General features: G+C 51.3%; 1 protein-coding gene across 1 annotated transcript; it reads left to right on the top strand.

The window, feature by feature from the left end:
- The first annotated feature begins 7988 nt into the window (after positions 1-7988).
- LOC127028330 (olfactory receptor 14A16-like) lies at positions 7989-8924 on the top strand. The gene has a single exon (XM_050914046.1). The coding sequence runs from the start codon at positions 7989-7991 to the stop codon at positions 8922-8924; it is 936 nt and encodes a 311-aa protein (XP_050770003.1).
- The last annotated feature ends 16866 nt before the right edge of the window (positions 8925-25790 follow it).

Genomic DNA, 25790 nt, shown 5'->3' with positions numbered 1-25790 from the left:
CACTGCGGGCTTGTGAGTGAGTTCCCCTCAGGATACTTGGGCACAGGGACAGTGAAGCATGGATCTTGCTTGGCAGTAAGGAGGTGATGTTTTTATATAATGGGAGGCAGACAAAGTATGGTGACGAGGTCACCAGTAGATGAATTGCTGCAACCCTGGAAATCCATTGATGGGATGGCCGGGTCATCAAAAGCCTGAGCCCTGTGTCAGGAAATTTGGCCAGAAGTGACCGCCTTTGATGATGCGTCCCAAACGTGGCCACGGCCTGGTTCTGTTGATGACATTAGACTGAGCTCTTTATCCCAGCAATTGAAGGATTGGTTCCCATCACAGATGGACTCTTGGGGTATCTGGGATAATTACTGGACTATTGGGATATCAGGTATTAAAAAAAACCCAAACAAAACCTAAAAAATTCCCTCCAGAGCAGAGAAAAGTAAAGATCTCTGAATGAATGGGAAAAAGAAGAGCTCTTTCCATTCTGGAATTTGCAAATATCAGAGAGAAGATTCCTCTCTGGCTCAGAAATTGAATAAAACCTTCAGCCGAATGGGAAAATCCGGATGTTCCCCATTCAGCTCCACCTGCCCATCCTACTGCTCTTTTTTTCTGCTTTTCCTCTGGTTTCTGCTCCAGCTAGTGCGACTGCTTCTGCTTTGCTAACACCTCTCTGAGAAGAAATTTTAGGGCCAGCACGGGAACCTGGCCAGCTTTCTGTGGGAACAGGCCGCCTGCCATTTGCACCCACTGATTTGTTTTTGGGGAAACAACAAACGCCCAGACTGCAGGATGATCCAGAGAAGCTGCTGCAAACGACACACAGCATCTTCTGTGTTTATGACTCTACATGGGCCGATGTGCAGCAACTGTTTGAGACTGTTTTTTCTGCAGATGAAAAACTGAAAATCTGGGAGACAAACTGCAGATGGGCCAGGCAAGCACAGGGCAGAAGCCCATGGCCAGGCAATGACCCAGGACGGGACCCCAACTTACCAGTAAACATAGGTATGCTGCAAAGAGAGAGAGGGGGATTTAGAGTCATTAGAAAGAGTGTAGATTGGGTTAAAGTCCAAGAATGTCAGCAAGGAAATATCAAACACCTCTCTGAATGTTACGCCCAATTGGTTAAACAAACAAGACTGTTTGGAGGGGTTGACACCAAGAAGGTGGAAATAGATCTTTAATGGTATCTTTCTTTGTAGATCAGTCAGCCCCAGAGATTAAGAAATATTTTTCTAAGCATGTGCCAGGATGGCAGAGCAAAGGATTGGATGAAATAGTCAGCATTGCTACGTTTGTGTTGAATGGAAGAGATGAAAGACAGCTGAAGCAAAAAAAAAAGAAAGAACAGGAACAGAAAGCTAGTTGGCGGCAGTATTAAACAACAATCCTGGACTAAAGGGACAGGGACATGGAGGTTTTCTGAGGTAAGGTCAGAGGAGGAAATTGGAGGAGCAATGGACCTCGAGGAACTGGAGACAGTTGTAATTATTGTGGACAGTAAGGCCATGGGAAACAGGAGTGCCCAGTGTGACCAAAGGGCCTCCCAACAGCACCTCTCAATCCTCTGCTGCAGTCTTGCCCTGCTCTCTGCACCAGGGGCAGCTCGATTTCACCCAGGACTGACAGCTACCAGCGACCTACGGTGCAGGCACTACAGGAGCCTCTGAATAGGAAATATTTTCCCCTTCTTCTTATGAGAATCTGGTCTCAAACCTTCTGACTGATGAACATAATTCCTCCTGTTCTAACAGGTACAGGGGCAACTTTTTCGACCTGAAATCAGTATACCTGTTCATCCGGAGTCTCAATACCTTTTGCATTTCCTGGGGAAAGATCCAACTAACATGGACAAGGCTCCTTCAGGCTTTCCTGCATCCTCCACTAGTTTTCTAAAGTTTTGTTAGAAGATTTGCAGGATGCTGTCTTTAAAGAAATGGATCCCTTTTTGATACAGTCTGTTAATGATTTATCAGTAGCTAAGGCATCTTATAGAGCTGACACCCACACCTCTACTGTTAGCCTTCTCTGAGAAGGGCCATGGGGCTTCTCCACATAAGATACAACTTTTGTAAGAGAAGTGTAAAACACCTGGGTTACATTCTCCAACAAGGGAGTGTCGTTTATCTGAGCACCGTAGTCAAGCCATTCAAAATCTTCCCCAAGCAGTTACTAAAAACAAATGCGAGCCTTTTCAGGAGCTGTAGCATTCTGCCGCCCCTGGAGAGCTACTTCTGGGAAATGGCAAATCCACTGATACAGACTACTGCTCATAGTGCTGGAGAACTCATCCACTGAACAACAGACAAGGTAAAGGCATCTGAGCTTTTGAGGCACGCATTAGCGACTGCTCCTGCTGTGGGATTGCCAGACTACAGGAAGCCATTTACCTTGTTTGTACAGGAAGCAATGTAACTATCCCAGCCAACACCAGTACAGTCTGGCAGCTGAAGGACCCTTTGCTTGTGTCCCTAGGACAGCTGCCGCAGCACTCCTAGTTGAACAGAGTGAAAACGTGCTGCTTGGATCCCCTCTAGTGCTACAAGTACCACATGGACTTGAAATGCTGCTGTCACCCACCACTGTCACCACAGCGAATACATCGCTATGAGCTGATTCTCTTAATGGCGGAACACAGAAGAATGAAGTGATGTCATACACTGAACCCTCTTACTCTACTCCCTCCACCTGGGGAAGAAACTCCACATCATGATTGTGTGGTAACAACCCGTGAAGCCCAAAAGACTCAAAAATATTTACAGAAGTGCCCTTTCCAGATCTGGATCTTGACCTCTGTGTAGACGGGTCCCCATATTATCTAAACAGTGACCAGGTTACAGGTTATTCAGTAACTCCTGAAAATAAAGTGGTGGAGCCTTTGCCACTCAGTCCAAAGCTGAGTGCACAAGCAGCAGAATGGATTGCATTAACAAAGACTTGCCAGTTCTCCAAAGACAAGACTGTAAATATACTGATTCTCGATATGCCTTTGGAGTGTGCCACGCCACTGGGCAGTTCTGGAAGGGGCGCGGGTTTATAACTTCTCGTGAGAGTAAGTACTGAACCGTTAAAAACTAGACAGTTGCCACAAAAACTAGCTGTCATTCATCAGCCAGCCAATACTGGTGAAAGAACAAAAGAAGAAATAGGAAAAGATCTAGCGGATGTTACAGCTAAAGCCACGGCACGACAGCCGTACAAAACACCAGGCTTACAAGCAGTCCCGCAGTCTGACCTGGTGTTATCCACTCCTGAAAAGATCTGTTTGACTGTTCCTGCTGAAGAAATTGACTCTTGGAAAAGGTAAGAAGCAACCAAAGACTCCCAGGGAAGAGGACTCCAGAGAGAGGGACGGAAAACCTTCCTATTTTACCTGAGCAACACCGGATTCCCATAGCAAAAATGCATCACCATCCAGGGCATTTGGGGACAGTTGCACTAGCCCAGACAGCGCTGAAGAATTGGTTCATGCCAGGAATTTACGCCACAGCCAAATAAGTAACTGCCTCTTGCACGCACTACCTTTAGCCTTAGTGAATATTTAGGAAGACCTGAACAAACAACAAAGCTGTCTGCCTGTGAAACACTATCACAATCAGGCCTGGGCACAGCTACTACAGCCAGTACCTCTAGAAGGAACTTTGCTTCAATCGAAGGAATTATGTTTGGGTAAAACACATGAAAAAAAGGAACACTTATCTCCTTGGTGGGAGGGACCATTGCTGGTATTGCTCACCTTTCTCAGCAGTAAAGGTGGAAGAAAAACCGACTTGGATCCATCACTCCCACCTGAAAGCTGTGACCGGTCTAGAATTGGAAACAGGATACCCTCCTGCCACAAAAGGAACATCCATCCCTGGAAAGACAAAACTACCCATAGCCAGGAACCTACACAGAGCTGGTGGATTGGCTGTGACCTCGCTAACCTTGTCTAAAAAATTCAACAAGAGGAAAGTTGAAAGTACTGTGTTACTTATGAATTGCACAGGGACTGAACTATATCCTTACTGAAAACTACAGTGTAATCAAGAGAGAATTCTCTTTGTTGCAATATGCTGGGTTTTTTTTTCATACTAATAATAACTTAAAAACCCTTACACGAAACCTATTATAATGATACAGCACATCATAGATTTGTTCTGGGCTGGAGTTTATCGAGCTCTGCAAACTCCAAAACAATGTGGATGTTTGCAGAGAAATTAACCCGGTATTCTGTAGGAAGCCATAATCAAAGGAAAGATAATTGTAAAATGTTGGTTTCCTATGGGATCCTGATTGGTTTGAGTCATCTAATCTGGGTCCAAGCCTTACTGGTTTACCTAAACAACCAGAGCTAGTACACGCTAACCCTTTTGCAGGACATACTTACCATGATTATGATTTCTTTGAGGATTCTACTCCTCTATTTACACAGCTACCTGAGCAATATTGGATATGTGGAGAAAGGGCATGCAAGTATTGACCCCCGACCTGGGCTGGGCAGTGTACTCTCGGTGCATTAATACCATGCGCACAGGTTAGAACCAGTATCTCTTCTGCCTCTGGAGCTCATAACTACTGGTATATGGGAGAAAAAGCATCACAGCCCTCTGACAGAATGTGGCACTGAACTCCACCTGTGTGTAAGAGCTTTTATCCCATGGTTAGGGGTTGCTGAACAAGAAAGCATGGTTGGAAATGTGTCAACAGAATTAGAAAAAGCCATTAAAGAAACGGCAGATAGTATGACAGCCCTACAGGAAGAAATCACATGGTGATCAGAAAAGGTAAGAGAGACTCGATTAGCTTTAGGCTACCTATTAGCAGCAGAGGATGGAGTATGTGCAATGAATGACAGCTGCTGGGTTTATGTAAATCCAGACCAGAAAAATGAAACTGATATAAACAAGGTAAAGACACATTTCAAAGTAATACATGAATTAAGACAGGCATCTCCCCTCCATCTATTTGGGTGGTTAACCTCTTGGCTCCCACACTTGAGTATAAGATTGTGAACTAAAAGGACTTTGGATGCTGTATTTGCTCTCTTATTTTGCTTTGTATATTATATATGTGTCTTTGCAGTGTTGTATCACCTTATGCACTTGACTTAGTACTAAAACAATGGATAATATAATGTGACAGGTCCCTACCTATTATAACAATCAGTCTTTACAGTATAAAGGATATTCACTTTGTTAATGTATATTAGTTCACATTATACACTGCAATGTAATGAGGCAGTGGAATTTTACTAGAGACTTCGGTATTGTCCATGACTAGAGTAAAACAAATGAGAGGCCAGCCCAGCCCTGGAAAGAAGGACTTCGCTTTGTGGAAGCTTAGAGGTGTCCCTGAAGGATAAAGGATACCCTGGGACAACCAAGGTAACGCCAGCATCCCAGCCCTCTCACACCTCTTTGAAACCCTCCCAGCGTTGTCTGGCATCACAGATCAGTCACTCGAGCAAGGCTGACTCCAGGGACAGCTGGATCAATAGACAAGCAGCAAGAATGCTGCAGAAATATTGTTGTTCTGCAAAGTTTTACTATGATTAGTGATCAGTAGTGTGGGTGTTAGTGATCAGTCAAATCGTGTTGTACCTGAATGTTTGAAGGGTAAAAGAACCCTGTGTAAAGCCACATTCTGGGTGCCCCAACTTTGCTGGGACACCGTATGTGCATGACTAAATATTTGCCGCTGTAATTCTTTACTTTGTGTCCTAGCCTCTCTCCTCGGTCGCCATGGGCCAGTTGCGAATGTTTGTGACAGTCAGCACTGTTCAGCAGTAACTAAAACATAGATGTGTTATCAATGCTGCTGTCATGACAAATCCAAAACATAGCACCATACATACGCAATTGAAGATACACATCCAGATACCAGTACAGATGCAGATACAGGTACAATTAGACATGCAGGTGCCCATCGGGATCCCATTACAGACACCAATACCAATATAGCAGAGACATCAGCGCTGATACCATGAGAGATACCACTGCAGAGTCCATTGCAGATGAAGATGCCATTGTAGATGCCATGGCAGTCGCAGACATTACACACATACAAGTTCAGATGCAATTACGGGTGGAGATGCCACTCCAGATACCCTGCATATGTCGTTGTGCATGTAGAAAAATTGGAGGTGCAGATAGCATTGCAGATACCCTGGCAGGCAGAGATAGCGTTGCTGATACAGATACCATTTCAGAGGAAGGTGTCTTTGCAGATGCCAGTGCAGATGCAGATGTAATTTAAGATGTAATTCATAGAATCATAGAATCATAGAATATCTCAAGTTGGAAGGGACTCATAAGGGTCATTGAGTCCAATTCCCTGCCCCTTGCAGGACTACCTAAAACTAAACCAGTGTGAAGCCGGGTGTGCAGCCAGGGGTGCGCAGGGCTGTCCTTCCAAGCAGGGTCCCTGCACTCCAGGCTATGCCAGGGCAGGGAGCGCCCCAGAGCACTGTGGGGAGAAGCTATGGGTAGAAGGAACAGCCCCTGACAGGGCACGATCCTTCTGCTTTCACGAGAGTGCTGCACGGGTCAAGGCTGCTGACAGCCCCACATCACCCTCAGGACATTTCCAAGGGGACTTTTCAAGAAGCACATCAAGGCAATGCCTACTTGAAAGCTCAGGGTCCCGTTCTTTCTGTCTTCTACTCTTGGTTATCTGGGTGGGCAATGGGACATAGAAAGTCACCTCTCTGGGAGCAGGCACGTAAACTCCAAATCTGTTCCTCTTAGAGATGAATCAACCTGGGAGTATCAGAAATCAACACCCTGTGGCTTACAGACAGCACCAGTAGCACCTTGGTAGCCTCCTCAGGGTTGGTCTGATGTTCCCATCAGAGCCTGCAACCGCTGAGGTGCCCCTGGGCAGTGCCCTGCTGCCAGGAGGGGTCTGCAGGGCCGAGCTGAGCACAGAGCGGCTGGGATGGGGTCTGTGAGCACTGAGAGGGAGGAGGCGTGGGGACAGGGAAATGGTTCCTGGCAGGGACAGCTCCAGGCAGCAGAGACATGGGCAGGGGGTGAGAGAGAGCTGCTACCATCAAGGTCTTGGGAGGGGGATTCTGGCACCTCCCTGCTGTCCCTTGCAGTGCAGATGCCTTCCGCTGAGCAACCCCCTGGTCTCCTCTCCCACCCAGCGCAGTTGCTGCCATCAAGACCATGGGTTCTCAAGCTGAGTCGAATTCTCTGCAGGTTCAGCCCAAGGAGAAGAAACTCCTGAGTGCTCCCTTGGCAAGAGTGTTGAGGCATTTCTCCATCTTGCCCTCCTGTCCATGCTTCCCTTGGTCTTACCCTCGGACTCTCGGGCAACAAGAAGGCTTCAGGTGCAGAGCACACACTGACGCTGCGGATCCTGTGATGCAGCTGTGTCCATGGGAGCAAAGTGCCTCAGTTCCTTCCAAGCTGTGGGGCTCTGGACAGTGCAGTGTGTGGGGCTGGGGACTGAGCTGGCTCTGCTGAGGTCCCTACACTTTTAGCACATCCAGGAGTTTCCCTGCGCTTGTGCTGCCGGAAGATGCTGAGCAGCTCCTCTATATTACAAGGGGGTTACTGATATAATCTGCATGTCAGGGCTGCTGCTTCCTTGGAGCTGATGGCCATGGACAGCAGCTGGACGTGGTCTTCTCAGTGCTGGTCTCTCCGCACTTCCAAACTGTCCTGCCGTGTCCTTAGGATTGTGTAAGCCCTAAGGGAAATGGTGAATTTCAGCAGCTGTCACCCACTTTCCCCCATTCCCAGTGCTGTAGAGCAGGGACAAGTCGTCAGGAGACTATGGGCAGAGCCCTACTCCTTACATCAGACTCAGCCAGCACAAACCTGAGCTCCAGCCTGGGGGACGCATGAAGGTCCTGAAAGAAGGGATATAGGCAATGGGTGTTGGGGAGGTGGGGTGGGGTGCTGGAGGGGGCAGGGAAAGGGAAGAGTTTTGCTCAGAGTAGTCCTCACTTGTCCGTGTGCTTTCTTCCTTTGGCAGTACCTCAGGAACAAAGGGATCAGATGTCCAAAGGCAGCTCCATCACGGAGTTCCTCCTCCTGGCATTCGCAGAGACACGGGAGCTGCAGCTCTTGCACTTCTGGCTCTTGCTGGGCATCTACCTGGCTGCCCTCCTGGGCAACGGCCTCATCATCACTGCCGTAGCCTGCGACCACCGCCTCCACACTCCCATGTACTTCTTCCTCCTCAACCTCTCCCTCATCGACTTGGGCTCCATCTCCACCATTCTCCCCAAAGCCATGGCCAATTCCCTCTGGGACAACAGGTCTATTTCCTATGTAGGATGTGCTGCCCAGCTCTTTCTGTTTTCCTTCTTGCTTGGAGCAGAGTATTTTCTTCTTACTGTCATGGCCTATGACCGCTATGTTGCCATCTGCAAACCCCTGCACTACGGGACCCTCCTGGGCAGCAGAGCTTGTGTCCACATGGCAGCAGCTGCCTGGGGCAGTGGCTTTCTCCATACTGTGCTGCACACAGCCAATACATTTTCCCTACCTCTCTGCCAAGGCAATGTCCTGCACCAGTTCTTCTGTGAAATCCCCCACATCCTCAAGCTTGCCTGCTCAAATGCCTACCTCAGGGAAGTTGGGCTTCTTGTGGTTAGTGTCTGTTTAACATTTGGGTGTTTTGTTTTCATTGTGCTGTCTTATGTGCAGATCTTCAGGGCTGTGCTGAAGATCCCCTCGAAGCAGGGACGGCACAAAGCCTTTTCCATGTGCCTCCCTCACCTGGCCGTGGTCTCCCTCTTTGTCAGCACCTCTTTTTTTGCCTACCTGAAGCCCCCTTCCACGTCCTCCCAATCCCTGGATCTGCTGATGGCAGTCCTGTATTCGGTGGTGCCTCCAATAGTGAACCCCCTCATCTACAGCATGAGGAACAAAGAGATCAAAGATTCCCTGAGGAAAGTATTTCAACACATACTATTTCAGCATCATTAAGGTACCCATACACCTTATAATACTCCCAGGGTATCTCAGGAAAAGCCAGGAGTATCTTTTGGTCTTTTTTTTTTTTTTTAATAGCTGTGATAATATTATTGCAATGAATTAGTATTATTCATCCCACTTCTTGACAGTCAACGTGTTTTTTCTGAGCTGCTATCCCAATGTACTGTCATTGAGTAACCCCAGCAGGTAGGTCAGCACCACCCAGCTGCTCACTCACCTGCCCCCAGTGGGATGGGGGAGAGAATTGGAAAGGTAAGAGTGAGAAAACTCGTGGGTTGAGTTAAAGACAGTTTTAGTAGGTAAAGCAAAATCTGCACATGCAAGCAAAACAAAACAAGGAATTCATTCACTGCTTCCACTGGCAGGCAGGTGTTCAGCCATCTCCAGGAAAGCAGGGCTCCATCACATGTAACGGTGACTCGAGAAGACAAATGGCATCACTCCGAACATTCCCTCCCTTCCTTCTTCTTCCCCCAGCTTTATATGCTGAGCATGACGTCATATGGTCTGGAATGTCCCTTTGGTCAGTTGGGGTCAGCTGTCCCAGCTGTGTCCCCTCCCAACTTCTTGTGCTCCTCCAGCCTGCTTGCTGGCAGGGTGGGGTGAGAAGCAGAAAAGGCCTTTTTGGTTACTCTGTGTAACCACTGCTCAGCAATAACAAAAACATCCCTGTATTATCAACACTGTTCTCATCACAAGTCCAAAACATAGCCCCGTACAAGCTACTATGAAAAAATTTAACTCTATCCCAGCTAAAACCAGCACACAGACCTACAGTACCAGGCTGCTTGCATAAATAAAGAAGCCAGCAGAAAGTCTTTGGTCTGAGCTCTCATCTCTCCAAATCCTCTCTGGAGCTGGGGGCACAGCCCAGCTAGAAGAAAGGGTTAAGGAGCCCAAATCGCAGCTGCCCCATGGAGGAGCAGCCCATGGGGCCCCGAGGCTGCACCTTGCTGCCTCAGCGGGCACTCCCTCTCTCCTGCCTGCGTATCATCAGGGCTGCTGCTTGCCTGGAGCCATGGCCATGGCCAGCAGTAGGACATGCTCTTTTCAGTGCTGGTCTCTCCTCCCTTCCACACTCTCCTCTTGTGCCCTTGCATTTGTGTTGTTAGCTCTAAGGGCTCGTGGACCTTGAGACAGTCCTGTTGTCTCTATATTGGCATCCCTGTGGCTGTGGGCAGGAGCAGACCATGTGAACCACTGTGTCAGAGCTGGCCTCCCTGCTAGCACAGCCGTCACCAAAAGGGCTCCTCAGGGCAGGGCCAGAAGGCCAGATGCCTCTTCCAAAGCTGGAATACACCCAATGAGCTATTCCCTCAAAAGGACTTTTGCTCTTCTGGGGGTCTCAATAGCTTCAGGGAGACAAGCTCAGAGTCGCAGGGGGATCTGTCAGGGACTGAGGGCTGGACCAAGAGTTCCCTTCTTGGTGGCACATGTCCAAGCAGACAGCAGTTGTTCTTTGACTTATCTCCCTGGTGCTGTCTCACCTGCAGTGGGGCTGATGGCAGATGCCATCCTGGAGAGGAATTGGGAGGTGCCAGGAGAAGTCAGGGGATCTCCAGGAACAGTGTGTGAGTCTGACTTGGCAGTGAGTTGCACCTCCTAAAATTAGTGACCATCGGAGGTGGAGTGTCCTGGAAGAAAAGGCAAACCTGAGGAGACCATGAGCTAACGAGGGCTCTGCAATGCCAGAAAAGGCCGTGAGGAGCCAGCAGGCAATAGGAGCAAAGGCTGGAGAGTGGTTCTTGAAAGCCTCTTGGAAAGCCCACGGGCTGGATCTAGCGCAGCCCTGCCCTGCCCTTTGTGCCATTGCAGACACGCCTTGCTCCTGCCCAGCCCTGTCCTTGGCTATTGAGCATCAAGGGAAGATAGAAAGGGGCTCAGCAGCAGTGATCCCTTTCTGGCTGGGTCTGCTCCCACCCTGACCAGCATGGCCAGTGCAGGCTCACCCCATGGTCCCAGGGCACCACAGCTCCCTCGCTCTGCACAGCAGCACTGCCAGCTTGGGGCCTTGCAGGGAGCATGGAGAGGGAAGCAGAGGCGGCTGCCCAGGCCGGCATGGACACGCTCACCTGGGGAAAGGCTCTCTGGAGAGCAGGGATGACTGTGGAGAAGAGCAAGACAGCATATCTGTGCCTGCATGGAGGAATGCATGGCAAAGAGAAACCTCTTTCTGCAAGCACCCACTCGGGGCAGGCTGCTCTTTCCCCTGGCCAGGATTCTTGTGCTGGCCTAGGGAGAGGGGTGTCGCGGATGAGTGATTTAGATCACTTAAAGTATTGCCATCAAAGGTATTAGCAAAAGTGATTTTAATGTCAATTTGTAAAAGTGCAACTTAACAAGGTTCGATGGCAAGGGTCACTCTATTACTTAATCCATGGAAGAAACATACAAAGGAAAACTGAGTTAGAGTCAATTTAGAACGATTTACACAAAGATCAGAGGCGAAAAAAGGTAAGGGAGACCATCCCTTTGAGTCTTGAGTTCAGAATGGACACCTTTGCTTTCTAAACTCCTTCTCAGAGAGGAGTCTAGGTGCAGCTGGATCCAGACTTAGTCCAGACTTGGTCAACGGTTTATGTCTAATGGAACTAGACCCAAGGATTTCATTAGTGTTAGTTCAGCATGCTGTCAGTCACTTACCAAGGATCTGTTGTGAATAAGGGGTCTCTCTGTCTTGGGTAAGAAAGGATCTCTTAGTCTCAGGTAAGGAATCTCAAGCCTTGAGAGGCGTCCCTGCTCAAGGGGAGAGTCGCCTGGCGTGCAGTCCAGTTCCAGTTCAGGGAGAACTCAATGGGGCTCATCCAAGGATCTGTCATTGGTAAAAGGTCTCTCTGCCTCGAGCAGCAAACTTGAGAGGCATCCCAGCTCAAGGGAGATCACCGCCATGCAGTCACGCTGCCTAGCAGGGAGAGCTCAAAGAAGGCTCCCTTAGGCTCTCATATTTATGGGATAAAGTGGTTGGCTTGTAGTCCAATTGCATACAATGGGAGAGGTATGCACGAGACTCCTTGTACCCACAACTTTCTTTGTTCCTTGATAAATGAGTCTTGGAAAAGCCACCCGTTAATCACATGATCGGTGTTCCAAGCTCATATGCATCGATGCTCACTGTGTCACTCTGCTCCTTCGTGGGTTTCCTAGAGGAGTTCTTGGCCCGCCTGAGGCTCAGGCCTTTACCTCCTTTGGAGCCTGTACCAAACTACTGCGAGTTTGGTTAAGGGGTCGAGTGCATCCGTCACAGTTCCCCACAACCCATCCAGCTTCTTGAAAGCCCTGTTCATTCTCCTCTAACACCCAAGGTGTCCTAGCCCCACACTTCCTCGAATCCTCCCATGCACCGCTCCCCCCCTGCACTACCACGTCTCACAAACCCTTCCCTTTTCCCCAACAGTGATGGGACCTAACCGCAGGAGGTCTGTGCATCCTTCACGCTCATGGATGCTTCCTGAGGTCCATCCAAGTGTGGGGAGTGAAGGAGGAAAAGGGCAAGGTCAGCTCACGGGGCATGAGTGGGCACGGCCACTCTCAGCAGTGGACATTCCCTATCTCCTAGGCTGAGGCATGTACACAGCATAGAAATGTCTCTTTCATCCCTGACTAGCAGAAGAGGGGTCTTCCTTCCTGACATCTTCCAGGACAAACCTCCTCCTCTTCCCCACCCCCAGACATCAGCTGCTCTCCAGTTCCATTGCTGGGCTCAGACATGGGTTAAGGATTTGCTAAAGCCATCAGCCATCTCCTTGTTCTTCCTGGCTCCCTCCAGAGCTCATGGCAAACTTTTTTGTCCTTAACAGGGCCTTTAGGACGATCTGTAACCATGTGTTAGGTTTACAGTTGGACTCAATGACCTTGAAGCTCTTTTTCAACCTAAATGATTCGATGATTCTATGATAGAATGATCTTTTATGAAATCATTGTCTTTTTCTGATCTTCTGTGCAGAAGGACAGTCAGAGAAAAGCCTCAAATACACCAAAAAGGATGCCAAGTGCCGTGCCAGGAAGAACGAGGTGAGCAACACCCAAGGCTGTGGCTTCCTGGCAAGGAGTCTGCCCTGAGAAGGGGATCCAGCCTCTGGCATCTGGGGACACAAAAGGGGACTTTTGCAAGACCCCTCTTCATCTGAACCGCCCTGGATATGTCATTGAAGATTGGGCATCAGGACATATACAGCAAATGCTGATTCAGTTGGCACTGCCCAATGTTGCTACCACAGATACAAGCTGCTCTCTTCCATCCATTTATGTTTAGGCAGATTAATGTGGAGTTCTTTGTAGAGAATTAAACTCTTGCGGAAATTACAAAAACACCTGAAGAATTGTTGAGAGATGATTGACAGAAGCCCCAGCACATTTGATTCTCAAGAAACGGGACACCAGAGTCCAAGGGAAGAATGGTTTGGGCACTTCCCTTGGATTTGGGAAACTGAAGCACGCTCCCTTTTGCCTGACAGCCTGCCCTCCTCAGCGAGCTGTGTGAGAAACTCTCCCAATGAGGTCTGAACTCACAGTCATGTCAGGTAATTTCTGTCTAATTGCAGCCAATTCTGTCTAATTCCAGCCAGTCAAGAGAGGTGACTATCCCGCTAAAATTCAGCATTGGTGCGGCCTCACCTTGAATACTGTGTGCCGTTCTGGGCAACACAATTTAAGAAGGATGTGAAGGTCCTTCAGTGTGTCCAGAGGAGGACAACAAAGCTGGTGAAAGGGCTGGAAGGCATGTCTTCTGAGGAGCAGCTGAGGACTTTGGGCTTGTCTAGTTTGGAGAAAAGGAGGCTGCGGGGCGACCTCATTGCTCTCTGCAGCTTCCTGAGGAGGGACGTGGAGAGGGAGGTGCTGATCTCTTCTCCCTGGGATCCAGGGCAGGATGCCTGGGAATGGTCAAAGCTGCACCAGGAGAGGTTCAGGCTGGACATGAGGAAGCATTTCTTTCCCGAGAGAGTGGTCAAACCCTGGAACAGGCTTCCTCGAGAGGTGGTCGATGCCCCAAGCCTGGCAGTGTTTCAGAGGCATTTGGACAATGCCCTTAACAACATGCTTGAACTTGTGGTCAGCCCTGAAGTGGTCAGGCATTGGACTAGATGATCGTTGTAGGTCCCTTCCAAATGAAATAGCCTGTTCTATTCTATTCTATTCTATTCTGTTCTGTTCTGTTCATCCAATGTTATCCTGCCAGCTCAGGATTTGAGCTTCCATTTGAACCCATAACATTTCAATTCACACTACCTCCATCTTCCTTCTGACACTGGCTGTTGTGTGACACAACTGTCCTGGTGCTCCAGGCAGGATGGGCAAATGTTTGATGCCTGAGCTGGAACTTCTGCCCTTGCTGGAAATGCGAATGCAGCAGGCTCCAGCCAAGAGGCCCAACAAAGAAAACTTCCCAGAGGGCCAACTAAGGAAAATATCCCACAGGCTGTGGGACTTTCTCCTCAGTGACAGAGGATTTGTGAGTCCAGATAATACAGCTTCACCTGTTTTTTCCTCTCTCTTTGTAACTTGTCTCTCAGCATTTATGAATTTAAGCTGCTTTGCCACTTTGAAACTCTGTCTCTCTGAAAGACTAACCCTGCATGTTTTGGTTTTTTTTTTAAACCCAAATGAATATGCAGAATTGAAGTGGTTTCCATATGTGGGACAGCTTTGCACAGCATGTGCTCCAAGAGGTGAAATATCTCAGCCTGCCATGGGAAATGGTGAAGCTGTGGGGATAAATGTGTTTCCTGAGGCAATATTTGATCTGCATACAATACTAAAAGGTGGTGAAGGTGAATGGGCATGAAAGCAACAGGAAAAGTGCCCATCCAATGGAGCTGTGCGGAAGGAAGATGGAGCTGGACACAGCATGAGGTGATAGAAGTGGGATCAGCATGTAGAGAAGACTTTTCTAAGGAAGGCTGTGCAAGGGAGTGCCCTGACTTCACCCAGCTAAAAAACCAGAGACCGGGCAGTCTGCTGAAGTGATGGGAGAAGTGTCCTGGGTAAAAGAGTGAGAATGGAGGAAGGTGGGAGAGATTTGGGCTGCAGAGGTTTGAGGCAGTCCTTTCAAGGTCTGAGCAGGCTGAGCTCTGGAGCCAAGGCAAAATGAACAAGTTCTCAAGGATGTTTTGCAATTAGTGGTACTATCCTAGTACAGTACCAGGACAGTGCTGTAAGGGAACTCTTTCTTTCTTCTTGATGTCCATCAAGACTACAGCTCTTTAATTTCCTTCTCAACAGCCATTCTGTATTGACAAAATTGCTCTAAGTTCTCAGTAGCTAGCCTCTGGCATGAAGATCTTTGAACAGTGTTTTACCTCTCACTGCTACCTCCTTCTTATCATTTAAAGCTTACACCTCTTAGACAGATTGGCCCTAAATCGTGCCTGTTCCATCTCTTTTCGCCCTCTTTTCATCAGGAGGAGGAGGTGGAGTAGGGCAGTTGTTTCATTGTTAGCCAAAGAAGGCCAAGGCACAGATCCCAGGTTAGTGCAAAGGAACAAAGAAAGGCAAATTTCATGTGGCATACAGATACACCAGCATTACCTGCATTTTGAGGCTCTGAAGTCCTAACTCTGCAGCAGGGAGCCTGGAAGGTCTCAGCTCCCTTCATCTGCCCTGCATTTCCGCAGGTAAAATGAAACTAACCTCGTCAAAAGTCGGTTTTGATTCTCTTCCACAAACTAAAACTTTGCCTATGTCAGGAGATTGGCCCATACACCTAAAGAAGAATCACACTTGGCTGGAGAAAAGCTGAGTTGTTGCCAGGAATGTCAGGAGGCATGGCATAGTGATTCCTGGGTTCATGGAGCTGGTCAAAGGCCTCGTCTCTCTTTCTGCAATGATGGCTTCAATGCCCGGCTCGTTTGTAGGCTCTGCACATGGATGCTGACATTTCTTGAGCAACCTGCTCTGAAAGGATGAACAGGGAGGCTGTTATTTTTGGAGGGTAGAAGGACAGTAAAAGAGAAGAACCTGGCCTTGGCAAATGAAAAGGGAAGCAAAGGATGTGGTGAGGGCTGTTTGGGGGCACCTGTGAAGCAGCCCTGTGCCTGCTGTGAATTCCTTCTGGGGTGAGGGAGAACCTGAGAGCTTTCCCTCATTTGAAAAAATGAAGGGGAAGGAAAGAGAGCATCATTCAGGCTGGCAGGGAGCTCGGGAGGTGTCTCGACCAACCTCCTGCCCAAAGCAGGGTCAGACCAGATTACTCAGGGCTTCATGCAAACACCTCTGGATCACATTCCAGGATAGACACAGGGCACACTCCCTGGGAAAAAGCTTCCAGTGCTTGACTAGCCTCATGCTAGAAAAGTTTCTCCCTATATCTAGCCTTAGCGTCTCTTGTTTCAGCCCATTGCCTCTTGTCCTTGTGTCACGGACATGAGCCTGACGCCATCTGCCTGGGAACTGTGCAATGCTGCTGCATGTTCCCCTCAAGATCTTCTCTTCTCCAGGCTGATCAAGACCAGCTCTCTAAGCCTCTTCTCACAGTACCTAAGGTCTCCCACCCTGATGGCCTCAGCGGCGCTACACTGAACTGGTCCAGTTTATCAAGGTCCCTCTGGCATGGTGGGGTGTCAAACCTAGGGAATGATTTTGATACCGTGTAAAAAGTGCTGAGCAGACCGGCTGTGCTCCTGCCCGCATAGCCCAAGATGCTGTTGGCCTTCTTTGCTGATGGCTCAGGTTTACCTAAGGAAACCCAAGGACCACAAGAGCCTTTCCCACAGAGCTGCTACCGACCTGGGCTCTGTCATTGCAGGGTCTTAGTCCACCTCAAGGTCAGGATTTCTTGGCTATCATGAGGTTCCTCCTGGCTCCTCCCTCCAGTCGGTCATATCCTTTGGGATGGCAACCCTGCCCTCCAGTGCAGTTTCTGCTCTCCTCAATGTGATGGCTTCTACAAATGTCATGAAAACTCAACCTTTCCTCTCCTCTGGGTCATTCAAACATGTGAAACAGGGCAGGCTGCAGGACAGACCCTTGCAGTTCCCTACGAGGTACAGGTCTCCAGGCAGAGTACCATGCTTTGACCACGTCCCCTCTGCCCCACCATCCAGCTGGGTTTTTTACCCATCTCCTTATCCACCATGCAGACCATAAGATTCTATCCTGGACACAAGCTGTGGGGGATGATGTTGAAAGCCTTGCTGATTTCCAGCTGAAAGACAATCACTGCTCCCCATGTCCCCACCAGAAAGCAAAGAGGCTGGCCAGGCACAATCTCCCCTGGGTCAATCCAGTCGCCTTCTCCTTCCGACACCAGAAATGCCATCCAAGTGGACACGCTCTGGAGCACAGCCTTCCATTCCCCTGCTCATCCATTGGGCACTTTTGAAAGGTGCAGGCAATGTTTGGGTGTTGCCAGTCATCAGGGAGTCCCCCCCAGTCTCCATGACCTTTCATTGACGGAGAGTGGCCTCCCTGCGGCATCAGCCTGCTCTCTCAGCTTCCTTGGATGCTGGCCCTCCTGTCCCAGACACCGGTAAGGATTGCCCTTGCTCTAGGGACACCTAACTTGAGCCCCAGCCACTGCCGGCTGTTCTCCTCCAGAGTCCTGCCTCGAGGCACAAAGGCCTGCGAGACCTTGCTGGTGACGACTGTCGCAATGAGGACATGGAGTAGCGCAGATCTATCTGCACCTGCTCTTTCTAAATTCAGCAGTGGCCACGCAGCATCTTGGTTTCTCTTTGAACCGTTGCTGAAGTAGCAAACACTCATTATGGTGCCCTTGAATTGCCTCACAGGTTTTACAGACTGATTTTTCTTTGGACTCTCGCTGTGCTTGGCGGATGCTGTCCTTGAAGACCAGCTGTACTAACCTTTGCCTCCACACCTTGGCAATGGATTCCATCAGGGTCACAGCTCTGTCTCTGACAGTAACGGCTCCAGCTCATCCTGTCTGTGCCCCTGGCTGAGGGCGTTGCTGCACATCTGGCCTGAAGCAGCCCAGCTGTGGCACCAGGCAAGCTCTGACTTGCCAGAAGGAAAGCTGGCACCAAGTGTCCAAGAGCCCGTGCGGGCAAAGGCTTTGCTTCAGAGCAGAGACACGGCATGGACAGAAGAGAGCTGAATGTCTTTCTAGCCCTAGCACTACAAACCCACAATGAGAGGCCTACATTCACTCCCCTGAAGACATCTCCTCCAGCTTGCAACAATAGATCCTACCCTGTCACCTTCCTGATGTCCTGCCTAAATATGGGACCAAACAAGTGATTCTCCTGCCCAACTCCTTTTCTGATAGGAGTAATGGCACTGCTGGAAGTAAGTGTCTCTCCCCAGCTGAGGGAGGGAACATCAGGATTCCTTCAGCCTGTTTCACAGCAGGTTCCCACTGAGCCCCAGGGACACCTGGAGGGAGCCCAGAGCGGGCAGAGCAAGTGGAGGAATGGAGGTTTCCAGAGGGCAACATTGACGCCTCCTGCAGATGCGCACACCCTGGTAGAGCAATTCCCGCTGCAGGAATCAGTCTGTCCAAGGTATAGAGAGGGACAGTCAGTGATTCCTTCAGTCTGCCTCAAATTCTGTTCCCCAGGAGAGATCCTGCTGCCTTTCAGGAGCTGTCAGCCCTGGAGGCCCAGGGACACCTCGAGGGATTCTTGGGCGGGGGGTGGGGGTAGGAGGCAGAGAAAGTGCTGCCTTGGGCTGGTCCTGTGCTGCTGAGCTGGGCTGGGCTCCTGGGATGGAGGGAGCTCATGGCAAGCGGGCAGCGCTGCCGAGAGACAGCTCTGCCCACGAGCAGCTCCTCCGCAAAGCACAGCAGGGCTGAGGGCACTGCCTGCAGGCACCGAGGGGAGAGCAGTGAGGCAGAGAAAAGTTAAAGGCAGTGTGGGATCGGAGGATGCTGAGAGTTAATGGGGAAGAAAATCTTTACAGCCTTGACACGGTAAGTCTCTGGTGGCAGGCAATGCAGCTGCAGTTTGAGGAGGGATCTCCAAAAGCTGGCACAGCCCACAGCCTATGGAATCTTTCAGGAAGGCTCTCATAGCTTCTCTGCTGTGGAGGAGGAGGACATGCTCCAAAGCACGGCTTCCCTGCCGCACTGTCACAGGGAGAGGGCATGACGGCTGCATTCTCCCAGGGATGGCCGAAGGGTGTGAAGGTGGGTGTGCAGGCAGGGGTGCCCAGGGCTGTCCTTCCGAGCAGGGTCCCTGCACCCCAGGGGCTGTGTGCTGGGGCAGCACTCTGCCGCCTGCCAGGGTCAGCACTCAGCCTGCCCGGGGAGCTCCCCACAGCGCTGTGGGGAGAAGGTGTGTGGTGGAAGGAGCTACCCCTGTCAGGGCAGGGTCCTTCTGCTGTTGAGAGGGTGCTGCATGGGTCAGGACTGCTCACAGCTCCAGCTTACCCCCGCGCATTTCCAAGGGAACTTTCCAAGATGGAGTTCCCTGAAAGGGAAGGTGTCTCTCTTTTGAGGTCTCTCATCTTGGTTGGCTGGGTGGGCAGTGGGACATTTCCAAGGGGACTTTTCAATTGGAAGGTCAAAGGAGGATTACTGTATGGCTAAGGAGCTTTGCTGAGGCTGTGTTTTCAGTTTTCCAGCTCTGGGGCTCCAGACAGCACCAGCATCACCTCTCCACTCTCAGCAGGATGTCTGTGACCTGCTTTGTAGCCGCTGCACACACGGAGAGGCTGCAGGGCAGAGCTGGGCACACAGGGGCTGAGATGGGGTCTCTGAGCACCGGCAGCGAAGAGATGTGGGGCCAGAGAAAGAGGCTCCTGGCAGGCACAGCTGCAGGCAGCAGAGATGGGCAGGAAAGGAAGGAACCCTGGAAACCCTGTTGCAGGGGAGATAGGGGCACCTCCCGGCCACCCTGCACTGAAGATGCCTTCACTGAGACACCTCCTTCACCTCTCCTCTCCCACCCAGCACAACCCTCAGCCCTCACGGCCATGGGGTCGAGGGTGGGAGTCCCCTCTCTGTCCAGCAGAGCAGCAGCAGAGGTGAAGGGCATCTCTCCTGCCGCGTGCCCGTTTCCCGCTGAGCAGCAGTCGGGCTGAAGGCAACTGTCCTGCATTATCGCTGTCTGGGAGGAGGCGTGCACAGGGGGATCAGGGGAAGGCTTTCCCGAGTGCCCGGCTGCCTCTCCCTTGCCTCTCTCAGCCAGACCCTCACTGTATTTTGCCTTCTTGCTCCACTTGCCTGGTCTAAAGGTCTCTTTTTAGTGCTGTCAGAGTCCCTGGGATGGGAGTTTCAGCTGCTGAGTCACACACTGCTCTTGTTTATCCGTTCATGCAGGTGTGTCCCTGGGAACAAGTGTCCCAGCTTTCCTCTAACGTGTGGGCTGTGGGCAATGCAGTGTGTGGGGCTGGGGAATGAGTCCGTTTTCTCTCCTGAGATGCCGACATTAGGACAATTGGCTCCCTCCTTGGGGTGTCCTTCCAAGCTGTGAGCTGCCCTCCGGATGCAAACCTCTTCCACAGCCCCTTTGTGTTATCTGAAAGCCCCACGGAGAAATGCAGACGTACTCTGCCTGAGGGAATGCTGTTGGGCTGGTGAAATGAGGCATGTGTGTCCTTGGCTAGAAGGGGGGTGCTGAGACCTTGAGAAAGGGTGAGACATTTTGTGGTGTGTAGCGGATCCCTCTGCTGTCAGCAGTGCCTGGTGACTTTTCAGGGTAATAGAAGAGTTTGATCGCCCTCCACCTTGTGAAGGTGCGAGTCCAGGGCAGTGAGGAAGAAGACAGAGAGACAGACCAGCTCCCCTCACTCTGCACTAAGCCCCAGGCAATCCTCTTGCCTCGCAGCTCTCCTTCTGTTCTCCCTGGGGGCAGCAGAAATGTGGAGGCTTTCTGAGATCAAAGAACACTGCCCAGGTGAGATGGGGGCAGCTTTAAAAGACCCCAAACCTCTCCAACTGTCTTCTGCCATCCTGGTTCCTTAGCAGTGGGAGAGCAGATGCTGACAAGCTCTTCTGCATTAGGAGCGGTTTCATCTGACACAGCTGACCACCAGGCCTGGCCCCTGCCCCCACCATTCCATGAACCCACTGCTGCAGAGCAGGGCTGACTCCTCGGCAGCCAGCGGGAAGAGGCCCTTCTTAGGGCACACTCGGCCAGCACTAACCAGAGCTCCTGCACTGGAGCTGAAGGAAGGTCTGCTGGAAAAGGCAAAGTGGGTGTGCGTAGCAGGGGGAGGGTGTAGGAGAAAAGGTTGTGATTTTACTCAGCGAAGTCTCCCCTAATTTGTCATTGACTCTCCCTTGAAGGTCAGGAACCCATGCACAGAGGCAACAAATGTTGAACGGCAGCTCCACAACAGAGTTCTCCCTGGCACTCGCGGACACGTGGGAGCTGCAGCTCTTGCACTTCTGGCTCTTGCTGGGCATCTACCTGGCTGCCCTCCTGGGCAACGGCCTCATCATCACCGCCGTAGCCTGCGACACCACCTCACACTCCATGTACTTCTTCCTCCTCAACCTCTCCCTCCTCGACCTGGGCTCCATCTCCACCACTCTCCCCAAAGCCATGGCCAATTCCCTGTGGGACACCACGGCCATCTCCTACTTGGGATGTGCTGCCCAGGTCTTTTTCTTTCTCTTCTTGATTGTAGGGGAGTATTGTCTTCTCACCATTATGGCCTATGACCGCTACGTTGCCATCTGCCAACCCCTGCACTACGGGACCCTCCTGGGCAGCAGAGCTTGTGTCCACATGGCAGCAGCTGCCTGGGGCACTGCATTGCTCAATTCTGTGCTGCACACTGCCAATACTTTTTCACTACTACTCTGCCAAGGCAATGTCCTGCACCAGTTCTTCTGTGAAATCCCCCACATCCTCAAGCTCTCCTGCTCAATGCCTACCGCAAGGAAATTTGCCTTCTTGTGGGTTAGTGTCTGTTTAGCATTTGGGTGTTTTGTTTTCATTGTGGTGTCCTATATGCAGATCTTCAGGGCCGTGCTGAGGATCCCCTCTGAGCAGGGACGGCACAAAGCTTTTCCAACGTGCGTCCCTCACCTGGCTGTCGTCTCCTATTTGTCAGCACTGCCATCTTTGCCTACCTGAAGCCCCCCTCCATCTCCTCCCATTGCTGGATCTGGTGGTGACTGTTCTGTATTCGGTGGTGCCTCCAGCAGTGAACCCCTCATCTACAGCATGAGGAACCAGGAGCTCAAGGATGCCCTCTGGAAACTGCCGAATGGACGCTGTTTCAACCGACAATAACCTGCCTCCCCTGCTCTGCGCATTTCCTCAGGCCAGGAGCCTGCTTTTTTCCCTTGTCATAATCCTAATTATAGATAATGTGTTGGGCTTCTACTACTTGTCTTGAGGCTTGATCCAGTTGTTTCTGACCCTTGTACAACACTGGATCAGATGTGGCCTGTCCAGTAGCAGCTCTGCAATAAAAGGGCATCTCCCACGTGCAGTGCCTGAAGGCTGAGCTCTTCCTCCAAAGGTGCTGCCACTAAAATGTCCACGGAACTGGTCTTTTAAAGACTTTTGTCTCTTTGTGTTCTCCCTGTGATTGAGGTTAAGCTCACGGTACCATGGGGTTCCATTGAACTGAACGTTGTGGTTTTACAGGCTCTCTTTGTGGTGTCCAGTGGCAGTGGAGATGGGGCATGGGCTCCCAATTCCCTCTCAGGCTGCTTCATGTATGACAGGACTGTGGCACAATACAGAAATGAATGTGGAGGGATGGGGAGAGGATGGGGACTTGCCATGTGCTTTGGGCTGGGAGGGAATAAAGCCTCAGAAGGTGAAACACCCTCAGAGGTGATGTCCCCAAAAGTAAAGCACTGAATCGAGGTATGCACACAGAAGGACTCTGAAGTGTCATGGGAGTGAGGGGGGAGCACCCAGAGCTCTGCAGCACCCTGGGGTGGCAGTGTGGTGGGGCCAGGGCAGAGTGGGCTGCTGGGCTTGGCTGGGCTGGGCAGAATGCAGGGAGGTGGGGAGAGCTGGGGAGGGGCTGGGCTGGGCAGGAAAGTGTCTGGCAGAGGAAAACACCCGTGGAGAACTCAGCTGTGTGAGCGTGCAAAGTGAGGGCAGGGTGTCACAGTGCAGAGCCAGGCCTCATGGTGAAGGAAGCAAGGCACCAAAGGGGCAGAAGAGAGGGGCCAGCTGTTTGCCGTCTTCCCTGGACACCCCACGGAAGCTGTCCACAGCAAGTTTCCCTGAACACCCCACACACCGGCCATTTCCAGCTCTGGCCATACACCCGCCCTGAGGAGGGACTTGTGCGCATGGACACCCTGTCCTCCTCTGGGTGCTTTCTGATACCCAGCCTCGCGCTGCATTAGTAATGAAAAGAAAACCACTTTCGCTACTGACACTCGTTACAAACCTAAGTCCCAGAGCTCTTGCCACTGCTTGGTCTCTCAGCCAAGCCCGTTCTCAGACACCTCCACCTAGATCGAGTGCTCATTTTGGCCATGTCGTGTCATGTATCCGAAAATCTCCATTCTTTGAGCTCCCACCAAGTGGCCTGGGTCCTTGCTCCGGTGTTGGGGCTCTGAGGGATTTCTCAAACCTCAGCTCTCTCAGCCTCCCTTGGCCATAATGTGCTCCAGGCCCCAACCATCCTTCTGGCCTCTGCAGGACTCGCGCCACTCTGTCAGGGGCTCTGCTTGTGCTGGGGAGCCCCAGATTGCATGCAGCAGGCCTGATGCGCTCCTGTGCTGGGGTAACTTTGAGCAGCAGCCACCCAGCCACCCAGCTGCTCCCTCACTCTCCCTCCTCAAAACGACAGACACAAAGGGAGGAAAAAATAGAGAAAAGCTTATGGGTCAAGTAAAGAAAAGGAGAGCACTTACCCTTACTGTCATTGTCATCACTTACCAATTACTGGGCAAAGAAGAGTTGACTTGGGGAAGATCAATTTAATTTATTGCCAATTAAAAAAGATGTGGATTGTGCGAAACTCTAACAAAACATTAAAGACCATTCCTCCACGCCACTCCTTTTCCCAGGCTCAGATTACTCCTTCATTCCCAACTTCTACCCACCACAACCCCAAGACAAGGAGGGGAGGGATGGGGAATGGGGGTTACAGTCAGCACAGAACATCTCTGCTGCTCCTTCCTCACACTTTTCCCCTGCTCCAGCTTGCGTTTTCTCCACGGGATCCCACCATATTTGCGGCCAAGGCTATGTGGGGTTCATGTCTTTCTGTCTTACTTTTCTCCTTTATACTCACAGAATGATGGAACTGTTGAGATTGGAAGGGACCTCTGGAGATCATCTAGTTGAAGGCCTCAGCTGAGGCAGGGTCAGCCAGAGCAGCTTGCTCAGCACCTTGTCTAGCTGGGTTTCGACTGTCTCCATGGAGGGACACTGCACAACCTCTCTGGGCAAGTGTTCCAGTGATTGACAGCCCTCACAGTCAAACAGTGTTTTCTTGGGCTCAGATGGAATTTTATAGACATGACTAAGATCTCTCCAAGCCTTTTCTTCTCCACCCTGAACAGTGCCCCATCTCTCAGCCTTTCCTCTTAGGAAAGATGCTCCAGTCCCTTAAACCAGCTTTGGGGCCCTTTGCTGCACTTGCTTTAGGAGGTCAACAAGTTGGCTGTAGTGGGCAGCCCAGCACTGGACACAGCACTCCAGATGGGGCCTCAGCAGTGCCGAGCAGAGGGGAAGGGCCACCTCCCTCCATCTGCCACCAGTGCTTTTCCTAACGCAGCCCAGGAGGCTGTTGGCCTTTGCCGCAGGGCTGCATTGATGGCCCATGCTCAGCTGCTTGTCCTCGCTGCAGGAGGACCCCAAGGTCCTTCTCTGCAGAGCTGCTCTCTAGCCGGTCGGCCTCCAGCATGATGGCCACAGGGTGGCTGGATCAGAGGCTGTCCTCCCGCAGGGACTTTCTCAGCAGCACCTTGTCCTTCTTGGACAGCAGCTTCCCCTCTGTCACAGGGCCCCACACAGCGCTGCAGAGTCACCTGGACAGCAAAGCCCTCTCCTGCCGGGGCTGCACAGCCCAGGCCTGTTGCTCTCGGGCCTTGGGGACTGCAGCTTTTGCTCTCCTTGTGGCAACCTCCTTCCTCATTCTCTTGCCACCTGCCATCCCCTCCAGCATGCCTCTGCTGGGAAGCAAAGCCTTGCCACCCAGGGGTCGAGTCCGTGGGTACCAGGTTTCCACGTGACAAGTCTGCCCTTGGCCCTGCTGCCCTATCTGAGGTGCTGCAGCCCAAATGTGCACCAAAGCCCACAACCGGGGGCAGACAGCAGGACCTCGTGCGCCATCACAGAGCTGGGACATCAGGGGAAGGAGAGCTGAGGTGGGGAAGGACAGCTCCCATGGCTTTTGTGGTGGATGGAGATACAGCGCCTGGAGAGACCGACGGGGAAGGTGAGAAGTGGGGGATGCCCTGTGTGATTTCAGGGCAGCTCAGATAAATGGAGGATCTCTGTGGGACAGGCAACAGGTTAGGTGGGAGCTTTTGTGGGGGTCAACTTCGAAATGGGCCATCCACTCTGATGCTCACCTGGACCTGGTACTCCCAAACGGAGGAAGAGCTGGTGTGGGATGTGAAGACCAGTGTCAGCCTTGGCTGCAGGACCATGAAATTGTGGTCTCCCAGATTCCCCGGGAAATGGGGAAGGAGAGTCGCAGAGCACAGACCCTGGACATGAGGGCATGAGAACTTGGCCTGTTGAGGGCACTGGCAGGTGGGATCCCATGGGGCAGTGTCAGGGCCCTGACACCATCCATAGGCCTTCATGGCCCTGACCAGCATCACCTCGCGGCTCCACTCACCCCTCTGTCCATGGGCCCAGCAGACCATTGAAGCCAGGCCTCAGTTTCAGCCCCACCTTGGTCTCTGCTGGAGCTCTCCTGCTCTCCAGACACAGCCAGAGACACAGCCTTGCCTGCCCGTGGACTTTGTGGATTCAGCCTTGCACACTCACTTCCCACCTTGGTTCTTTCTTGGGGTCCACTGCA

Source organism: Gymnogyps californianus, unplaced genomic scaffold, assembly GCF_018139145.2.
Source record: "Gymnogyps californianus isolate 813 unplaced genomic scaffold, ASM1813914v2 HiC_scaffold_31, whole genome shotgun sequence".
Lineage (NCBI taxonomy): Eukaryota > Metazoa > Chordata > Aves > Accipitriformes > Cathartidae > Gymnogyps > Gymnogyps californianus.
The sequence above is the reverse complement of the archived record's forward strand: the minus strand, read 5'-3'. Positions and strand labels throughout refer to the sequence as shown.